The sequence below is a fragment of the Ctenopharyngodon idella genome, chromosome 10 (genome assembly GCF_019924925.1).
Source record: "Ctenopharyngodon idella isolate HZGC_01 chromosome 10, HZGC01, whole genome shotgun sequence".
Classification (NCBI taxonomy): Eukaryota; Metazoa; Chordata; class Actinopteri; order Cypriniformes; family Xenocyprididae; genus Ctenopharyngodon; species Ctenopharyngodon idella.
This window is the reverse complement of record NC_067229.1, coordinates 42,344,226-42,355,032: the sequence shown is the minus strand read 5'-3', so window position 1 is coordinate 42,355,032 and position 10,807 is coordinate 42,344,226. Positions and strand designations below refer to the sequence as shown.

Genomic DNA, 10,807 nt, shown 5'->3' with positions numbered 1-10,807 from the left:
TTGTGTTGTATGAGCCTCTCAATTTTTCTGAGTGGTAAAGCTACTGTGGGAAAGAACTCAAATAAAAAGTTTCTCCAAATGTTGTTTTTCATCTCTGAAAAGTCCAGAGGTAATCCGTCTTTTCTGACACTGACTCAGTTTACCTGTAATCTTATCAGTCACTTTTCCCCCTGCAATTTCATTTGGTCTTTGACTTTCAATTTTACTGACTCATAAAAATGTCTTGATTAGTTTAGTGAATTTGATTAATCTGAGCACAAGCCTGAGCCACAGTTTCTTTCATTCTATTGCACTTGTTCTGTGAGGATTGCTATTAAATGTTTTAGCAACATTCTCAGAAAAAGGTACCATTTGTGTCATGTATGATCCCCTACTCATAATTAATGGGATGCTGAATGTATTCATAACTGATTGATTTGAATTCCCCAATGGTGGTCTTCAAGTGTTGGTTGGTTTCTGCCTTTTGAGACAGAGAAAATGTAAAAGTTCAGCAGTAACCTTTTCAAATGAAATGATAAATATATTCATTTAATTTCCTGAGAATGACCCTTTTCTAAGACCAACTGTGAAAACTAGTTTTCAAAGGACCTCCTGGGATGAGCTAGAAAGGCCCATACAAACCTCTGTGTCAGAGATGAGATGTTAATGAGTGTGTCTCAGCTGTAATTAGACTCTGACAGCATCCACAGACTCGTTTAATTAACGTTTGGATGAGAAGTTTGGCATAACTTTTGATACCCAGCCACATAAAAGCGTGGATCTATTTAGCATAGATGAATGTTTGTGCCTGTTGTGGCATTTCAAATGTTTAATAAAGGTTATCAACATGTTTTAATGTGAATTCTTGAAAATGTGTTTCCAGTTTAGCGTTTTACATTCAAGCAACTCAAATAAATGTTTAAGAGCCTGACTTGATGGTGCAAAAGATTAGTTCAAAAATGTACTGATACATGTGAGACTCGTAACTTATCCAGAGCACCATCTGAAAGCCTTATTTGTTGTTTAGATTCAGTAAAGCTTTCAAAATGAGCATTCTTCAAGTGATTGACCTGGTAGAGTTGAATTCTTGAATGTAAAATTACTACAAGATTAATACAGACAGCGGTTATGATAAGCTAATAAAACAGATGGCTTTTTACTGTTTTCTGTATCAAATGCACATACATTGATCATTTTCTTTAATGGTTATGTGATAATAATACTCTACTGCTGGGATTTGGATGTTTGAATGTGCAAGGCTTGCACTAATGTCTCTGATGAGTGAGATTTGCATGTTAACATCAGATTGATTCATTAACTGATGCTCATGCTGATGAGAATCTCTCTCCACGGGTCTATTCTCGCTCACATCAAGTCATTCAGTGGTGCGAGAAGAGTGATGCATACAGAGGGAATTTCGAGAGGAGTTTGTAGTCTGCCATATTTATGTTGGTGATTACGGTTTTTATGGCCTATTTTATTGAACAGCACATTATTGACACTATAAGCCCCCTGATGTGTGAATTTCCTTAATTCATGCCATAAGTCTCTGCAATGAAAAGCTGAAGGTTTAAAACTATTTTATTTACAAAAACAACAATGAATCTTTGTTTCTGCATAATGTGGCACTATCAAAGACTCAAGAGGATAGCCTCAACCTTTACTGATCTATCCAAATACAGATTTTCTTTTTACAGAGTCTGTAACAGGGTTCAAAAGGTCAAGTTTATGGTGATGGTCCAATAAGCCCCTGCTGAATGCCGAAAGTGCAACCCAAAAAGCATCTTTCTTCATCCAAATACATCCCATGTAGAAGTAGAAATACATCCGACATTCTCAGGACCCTGTGCAACGTTCCCTAAAAGTTCTCTAAAGGTGACGAAAATTCTGAACCTTTACAGAACATTCGGGACGTTCCTAAAACGTCTTTTGGTAATGAAAGTGCTGCAGTTTAAGGTTCCTTATATGACTTTAGGGGGACGTTCCATTTTGGTTATTTTATGGTCAAAAAAGAACATTACAAAGAGGATATATGGGACATTAACAGAACGTTCCCACACGGTCCTCTGTTGGTCATTTAATAACGTTCCCGATATGAGTTCAGGGGGACGTTCTATTTTGGTTATTTTATGGCCGCGCAAGAACGTTACAAAGAGGACATTTGGGAAGTTAACAGAACGTCCTATAGTAATAGTCCCCTAAACATTCCCAGAACGTCCTGAATGTTCCCTGAAGGTCCACCAAATAACGTTCCCCAACCCTTAAAAGAACTCCACATCGTAACCGTCTCTGAACGTTCTGGGAACGTCATACATCACTGTATGATGAACATTGCGCAAGGTCAAGAGGATGTTGCCTTCTACGTGGGTGTTTTATAGAAAATAATAAAGTTTGCAGTCACCGTTATGGAGGTGAGCATTTGCTTTAGATGGGCTCTTGATTCTTGACTTTTTAACATTAGATTTTCTCTGCCTGCTTTGACTGTGTTTCCGAAACACTCTTGTTATATCAAAAAATGCAGGAGAAAGTCTGGTCTGATGAATTTGGTTATTTGACGATGGTTATTCAATCACCAGGATTTTATGCGTTATCATAGGACTACAACAACATGAAAGAAATACAACATTCATAGATCAGTGAATAAGGCCACTGTACGATGAAATATCAACCAGATATATTTGATCTGGGTTTTTTTTTTTTTTCTTTACAATTTTTCATGTAATAAACTTGCTTTAGAAACACACAGCTACAACAATGGAAGAAAAAGCAAAGTAAAATTATCAGGGTCAGGAGCCCAACTAAAGCAAGCGCTTACCTCCAGAATGGTGACATTTATAAATTTTAATAAAACATCAACACCTCATTAAGAAGTTTTGAATGAAAGAAATAAAGTCAGAGTGGTTTGTAATAAGTGAAGATGCAGAGATCTAGAGAGATCTGTTAGTGTTTAATGTTCTGTTTCTGTTATCTGAGTTTTGTGAGGTTACCATTGTGCTGGAGAGTAGAGCCTGTGCTTCAGGCATGATGAGCCAGAGACACTGATGTTATGTTGCGTGTTGCTTTATTTAAAGGCAGTAACTGTATAGGCAGTGATGCATAATGACTTATTGCAAGAGATTTGCATTTTGCAGAAAAGGTTCATAATAATCCAGGAAACACCTGTAAACAGGTTTTTTTTTTTTTTGTGAGACTTTTAAGAAAAAATAGTTTCTGTTTGAACAGCTGCTTTTGTTAGTCAGTTTAGCTCTAATTTTCAATTAAAATTTTTGAAAAGGGCAGCAGGGATGTTCTGAGAACGTTTCCAAATAATACATGGTTCCCTGAACGTCTTGAATGTTCTGTGAAGGTCCACCAAATAACGTCCCCCAAACCTTAAAAGAACTCCACATTGTGACCGTCTCTGAACGTACTGGGAACGGTACAAGGCAACGTCCTTAACACCAGTGGGGACGTTCTGAGAATGTTCTGGGAACGTAAAATTTCTAGCGGGGATATACATTTATTTGTATTATAAAAATATATATAATATAGCTTTCTCCAGGTATTATTTATAATATAATATATAATTAATTTGACTCTTAATGTCAGTTTGTTTTGGATAAATTGATTTTCATACAGATTAATTCTGAGGGTTATTGTAAAGATAAGAACCGGAATGGGCAGGACAGCAGTCTGCATGAAAATCAATTTGTAGAGAAACCTAGAGTACAAACTCAAGATATGTTTGAGACTGAACTGATGAGATAAAATAGAAGAGTTTATATATAAGAGTTTAGGATGGGGCCTGAGGAATGGGGCGCTGATGTGGAAAAGAAAGTGAAATATGATGAAAGAGAGAGAGAGAGAGAGAGAGAGACAACACTAGACGTGGACAGAACTTGAGGGGCTGAATTTCTCATAATCCCTGCAGTGAGCAAATTCAACAGAGCAGACAGCAGAAATCACTTCAGAGATCAGTTATTGCACTTCCCAGGCCTGACACTCAAAGCTGTGTTAACTGCTGACATTTAACTCAATATGATAGATAAACAACTATATAAATGCTCAGGGGATTGTGGGAAATCCTGATTTTTGTCTGACGGTGTTGAGACTATATTATTACTTCCTAGGAGCTATAATCGTTGGAGAAAATATTTGTAGCTTTCTCATTCATCTCAACGGCAGCTGCTTGGCGGGCACAAGACTGACATCTTTGCTCGTGTCCACTCTGTTTTTTTTTAAAAAGTATTTTTTAAGCTAATTACTTAAGCCAGAAATGTAAATTAATTTCAAGTTAATTCAATTTCAAGTTAGTTCAAGAGCAATGGAGAAAGAGGCTTTTTGGCAGTGGAATAAGGTGTTCCAGTAGAGCATAACACTAAGATCATTTGGACATACTTTTTGTTTTTTTGTTACACCTTTTAGTATAATTATAAAATGTCCACCTTCAGGTCATAGCACGTGACTTTTTACTGTGAAATCCTTACTGATTCTTCTTACCTTGTTTGCCCCAAGGGGGTTCCACAAGGCTCCATCTTGGTACCAATTTTATTTTCACTTGATATTAATGCTTTACCTGGAGTATGTAAAGATGTAAATGTTCAGATGTAAGCAGATGATGTAGTAATTTTTAAGTTAGCAACTCTTAACTTAATAGAATCATTGTATAAGAAGGCGATAAAAGTAATATTTTAAAATGAACACTACTGTACTGAAGCAATCAGGCTTTTGAGAAACATTTATTTGTACATCTCTCATCAGTCATCCTTGTACTGCACTGCAGTATAAGTTTTGCCCCCCAAAATCAATAAAGTGTTCCACTTTTCTTTTTTTTAATGATTTTTCTGACTATTATTTCATATGTCAGGCTTTACAGTGTTAAACAATACAGCACTGTTGTTCGCAGCAGGTAGGCAGTTTTGGAAGTGACTCTTTCAGCTGTGGTGTTCTGTTACCACCTGCTGGTGTATGTGGATGATAGTTGACTACACGGAGGTATATCACAGCATATGACATTAATATCCAACTGAACAGCATGCTAGGTGCCAACACTATAGTTGATCACGGACACTGTCCCAGAGCATTCTTTTACATGCCTCTACTCTGGTCCAAAACCAAATCTGTGTGCATGAAAGTGCCAAAACCCCTATCCAAACAGTCATAGATATAAACTGCAATCACACTTTAACTGCCAGCAGCTTTTGCCTTTGTTTGTGTATGTGTGAATGTGTTATCCGTCATTAGCAAACAGTAGAGAGGCTGCAGGTGAGTCATCTGCCCTCTCTCTTTCTCTCATGTGCTCAGTGTCTTGGCATGTGCTCCTCTGCACATTCTCCTGTCAACAGTACCCACCGCAGACGTCATGGGGGCGGTGCGGACCGGCCCGACCTGGCTCGGCAGATCAGCATGGGTTTGAAGTTTATGTGTGAGAGGTTTTATTGTGCCATGGATGACTCACTGCATTCAAATCTCTGCATTACAAATGCTCATAAGCTTATTCTTCTGTCTGAGCTGCACCAGAGAGCCCTTAAAGTCAATATGAAATCAGAATTGACCCTATTGACTCTTCCTGGTTGTATTGTGAATGATTGTTATTATTTTTGTTATTTATTTTTTTGGATAGGCTACACTTTATTTCAATAGTACAGTTTAAACATTCTACTAACTATAAGTAACCTTGCAACTGCATGGCAACTAACTCTCATCAGTAGACTGTTAGGTTCAAGTTAGTACCCTAAAAACAAGCCTGCACTGGCCCTTTACGGGCCCACTTAGGGCTGCCAGAGCAGGGTCCCTGAGAATTTGCTCATCGGCAAAACGCTGGCCCTTAGCGCTGGCCCTGCACGGCCAGCCCTCACTTAGCCTCCAGGAAGCCTTAGCACTGTTTTATTGAAAATAATCAAGTTTGAAGTCACCGTTATGGAGGTAAGCGCTTGCTTTAGTTGGGTTCTTGACCCTTTGATGTCTTAATTTTAATGTTTTTTTTTGGCTGTTGTAACTGTTTGTTTTTTGAAGCACTTTTGTTATAGCAAAAGTTGAGAAAAGAAAAACAGATCTGATGGTTCAGTCATTACATAGTGGCTTACTCACTGATTTCACCCAGTGTCTGATCTCTGAGGACATTATTTAGATGTAGCATATCATGGCTGTACTATTCAAACAGTGAGTTTTTTCATGTTGTGCTTCACTCAGTTTTTGTGTAAGTTGTTTTTTTTTTTTTTTTTTTTTGGGATAGTCAACATTAAGTGCTGTTGTTTGAGCTTAACCTGTATTGAACCTGGAATTTTTATTGTTTATTTTCTGTCTGGGGTCAAGAAAACAAATTCCACAGATGGTGTTTGTGTGGCAAATAATAAGGATTCTATTTCATTCTGTGTTGAGGTCCTGCTATTGTCCAGTTTGCACAAATAATGTACTGCCATCTAGTGTCCAAATGCTTCCTTTGCACAACTGATTATTTAAACTTCTGCTATTTAAATGTTTACAGATTTTCATCTGACAGATATGACAAATGCATTAAATCAAATGAGCAATGTCCGGATTGACGGGAAAGATTTGCTCACCGCAGAAAACAACATATAAACCTGCTGATGTGTTCAATTGAAGCCTGACTGGCCCGCTGCCACAACAGGCAGGATGACAGACATGTTGTCACCATCACTCAACACATTCATCGTCAACGACACTCAGCACACTCGATGTGAGTCAGGGATTTCTATGATTCATGTCTGTAGATGAAATAAAAGGAAGACAATAAATCCCTCCCCTTTTTTCTCTCTCACCCTCAACTCTGTTTGTGTAGCTCAAATCGGACACACCTGCAGGTCTCCCTATGAAAGTCCCAATGCACGATCAGTCGCCACGGGGCTGCCGGAAAGAGACCAAGGGGGATTTTCTCTCTCCCTCTCTCTCTGTATGGGTAGAGCTTACACTTCCTTCCTGTGAGGTCATAAATCTGTCCTAGCACATGCTAATGGTCTAATATTAACAGTGTTTAGATTCATCTACTCTGAGGATGGACCTCACCTGAGGGTCCCACTCATATTTCAAAAATCATATTCAAACCTTCACCCTTCACTGTTGCTCACTGGTGGATGATCTTTCCAATTATACTTGAACAAGCGAACCCCATGAGCATGTAACTTAATTACTGTTCTATTTTTTATTTTATTTTATTTTATTTAATAGTTAATAACGGACAGTCCATGATTGCCCCAGAATTACCCACAAAGCTAAAAAAACAGCACTGAAAAATGGTGTTGTTAAAACATTCATTGACAAATAACATACATAAAATATCATACCTAATGTGTTGCAGAAATACTTTGCAAATAACAATAAGTAATAGTAAGTTGCTCTATGTTAAATAATATTATGTACTTAAAATACGTGGGTATAAATGGGGGGAAAACCCCTGCTAAGTTGATACCCTGCTAATATAACAGGTTATTAGACTACAAATTGTTCAATATGTTGATGTCCTCTAAATATATTCTAAATCATATTCTAAAATATAATGTGTGTATGTGTGTGTGTGTGTGTGTGTGTGTGTGTGTGTGTGTAAACACACACACATACATTGTTGTGTACATATATTATTGAAATATTTTTTATAAAATATTAAAAAATAATATAAAAAGCATAGATTTACAGTTTGTACTATTACAAATAGTATACTTTTACTAGCATGTACTATGAACAGTCTTTATTTGTCTTTAGCTAATTTTGTATTTTAGCAATTATGTTGATGCACTCTTTATATTTTGAAAAATATTTTTAATATATTAAAAATAATTTTACTTTTCAGCTTTTTTTTTTCCTGTTCTAACCTAACAAGCTTGTTTGAAGCTTGTTACTTTAAAAACACTTTGTATTTTAACACTTCTCATGTTACATGCTTTTTTAGAATTAATTCATTTGAGTATTCCTCATTTTTAAGATGCTTTGGATAAAAGCCTTTGCTAAATGAATAAATGTAAAATCTAGATGTAGAATCAAGTCAAGAAATTTTATATCAGAAGTAATGTGGTGCAAATCTTTCTGAATTAAGTTTAAATTCTTTGCTTAATAGTTACTAAAAATGCTAGCATGCTAATCTGCACATATACTCATTCAGACAGACATGAATGGGATTTTTGCTGACTTTTGCTACGTCAGAATGTCTTTACATCCTGTTATGAAAAGAATGAGCAGTTTGTTCAAGATCAAAGCTCCATTTTCCAGTAGAAGGGAACAGACACTTCGTCTCTGCATGCACAGAAACACACATAACGGCTATGTACGTAAACACAGAAATATTCTCTAAATGCTTGACCTCAATATGAAAAAGAGTCAGTGTGTTACTATTTTGCACATTTTATTACAAAAGTGAAATGCGAATGTTTTAATTAGAGATTTTTTACAAACTTTTCTTTGTCCTGTTTGTTTACTAATGCAATACTTTTACAGTAGTTACAAAATTCATTCTCTTAATGCAATTAACATTAATTATAATTATATTTAAAATATGTACAGTGTTTCCAAACAGTAACCACAGAAATGCACCTGTTTACAGGTGTTGGCAGTGATGATCACAGTTTTTGCTCTCAGTTTTGCCCTCGATAGTCTTAAGAGTTCTTGTGCTGGTGCGTGAGTGTTTATCACAGTGTGTTGTGGCAGTGCTGAGGCCCAGCGTCCTGTAGGTAGCCCATGTGCCAGGGCAGAGGCAGCGTCTGGAGTGTTTCCCCATAATTGTCTATATGATTTGGGGCACAAGAGCCCCAAACTCCTGGCTGATACGTCCCGACATCACCTATCCGTCCGTACCTGGGTGGGTTTGCCACACTGCTAGGTGTGTAAAGTTGGGCGTCGGGTGAGAAACATGGGTAGTGAGGGGACGGCGGACAAGCAGGGCCTGTAAAAACGTGTTGCTCAGAGGACAGTCTGTGCAAGGGGTTTTGTATATGGTGGGTGAGTGGCTGATGCCAGGAGAGGAAGTTCTGGGATTCGAGGCGGACAGGAGGTGACGGCTCCGTCTCTGGCCACAAGCCGCCAGGCTGACCGTGACACTCAAGGTGGCTGCAGGGCTTCCCTGTAGTTTCAGGTGGGTTGTTGGTGAGAAAGACGGACAAAGCAGAGATTCGATTGATGGCTCTCTGGAGCGTGGCGATCTTCGACAGCCTTTTGCCGCTCAGGTCGTGATGCAAAGCCACCCGGAGCGCGTTGAAGGCCTGGTTATAATCCATGATGCGTTTCCTCTCTCTCACATTGGCCGCCACTCTGCGTGCTTTGGAGCGCACCGGTCTGCTGCGTTTCTTGCTCTGTCTCTCCTCCAGCTCGCTTAGGGTGCTGTTGGGGTAACAGCCTGTTGGGCTGCTGCCATCGCTGCTGTCCAGCTCGTCTGACCCTTGAAGACTCCCATCCAGTTCCTCTTCGGAGAACTCGGAGCTGGTGAAGCTTCCTCTGCTCGCCATGGAGAACCTGCAGACTGTTTCCAGTGTCATCGATCTCTTGTGTAAGAGTCTGGATGGTGCTTTCTCACACTGCTCTGAAGACCTGTGATTACCTGTGATGCCTCTCAACAGGTCGGGCCTCTCTTTAAAGCACCTCGTTTAGGAGTCACATGGTACAGTCACCTATGAAAAATGCTGGGGTTTATGAGCTCCCCAAGGCAAATTCAGCTACTCCCTCCCCAGACACGCCTTCTGCTGCAAGATCCGCACAACCACGTACAGGCCATGAAATGTGAGTAAAACTCAGACACAGACAAATAAAAACACAGACACTGAGTATGTTTTAGATATGTACATCTCATAAACTGTTGAAAAAAAAAAAAAAAACATTACTTTACATGACAACATTACTAACTATCATCAGAGATGGAGTATGAGTTTTTGGTGTCTTTGAATGGGGGCAAGTTGACCTTGAACTTTGGCAAGGCCCAGATAGAGAAAGTGCTGGCACAGATATAACAAAGAAATGTGACCAACTGACATCTACAAATGATGATAGACTTACTTTTAATCAGCTGGTCCCAAAGCTTTTAGTGGATGTACAGTATAACTTGATGTGTAGTTCATAATAATGTATAATTAATATAATTTGTGTGTGTGTGTGTGTGTGTACATATAAATATAATTAGTTTAAATTTATTGTGTTTTATGTATACGAATATATATGTATATATACTGTTCGTATAATTCATATAATACATATACATTATCAGTGTTGGGGTAACGCATTACAAGTAACGCAAGTTGCGTAATCAGATTACTTTTTTCAAGTAACTAGTAAAGGAACGCATTACTTTTAAATTTACAACAAAATATCGGAGTTACTTTTTCAAATAAGTAACGCAAGTTACTTTGTTTTCCCATTTATTGACTGACCATTCTGCCCCCATGTTGAGAGAAATCGGGAGTAAGTGCAGAGGCGTGTGAACATGATGGTTATTGTAGTTCTAATGTGAGCATGCATTTACTCATCTCAGTTTCACAAAAACAGATTCAGTATTCCTCAAAATGAATAAAAACAGTGAAATGCAAACTCAGATTATTATGCAAACCTGCAATAGGCCTAATTGAATGTTACATGACACAAATATACACTATATTGCAAAAAGTTTTGGGACGCCTGCCTTAAGGTGCACATGAACTTTAATGACATCCCATTCTTAATCCGTGGTTTAATATGGAATTGGCCCACCCTTTGCAGCTATAACAGCCTCAACTCTTCTGGGAAGGCTTTCCACAAGGTTTAGGAGTGTGTTTATGGGAATTTTTGACCATTCTTCTCGAAGCGCATTTGTGAGGTCAGGCAGTGATGTTGGCGAGAAGGCCCGGCTCGCAGTCTGTGCTCTAGTTCATCTTAA

The 10,807-nt window shown here is 38.3% G+C and overlaps 1 protein-coding gene across 1 annotated transcript; it reads right to left on the bottom strand.

Moving 5' to 3' along the window:
• Positions 1-8,597: 8,597 nt before the first annotated feature.
• On the bottom strand, positions 8,598-9,955 carry bhlha9 (basic helix-loop-helix family, member a9). Its single transcript, XM_051910893.1, has one exon. It carries the CDS (start codon positions 9,438-9,440, stop codon positions 8,598-8,600), a length of 843 nt encoding a protein of 280 aa, XP_051766853.1. The 5' UTR covers positions 9,441-9,955.
• Positions 9,956-10,807: the final 852 nt, after the last annotated feature.

Bases quoted from the DNA above. Each gene is read 5' to 3' on its own strand.
- bhlha9 (XM_051910893.1), bottom strand. From the start codon at position 9,440: ATGACACTGGAAACAGTCTGCAGGTTCTCCATGGCGAGCAGAGGAAGC.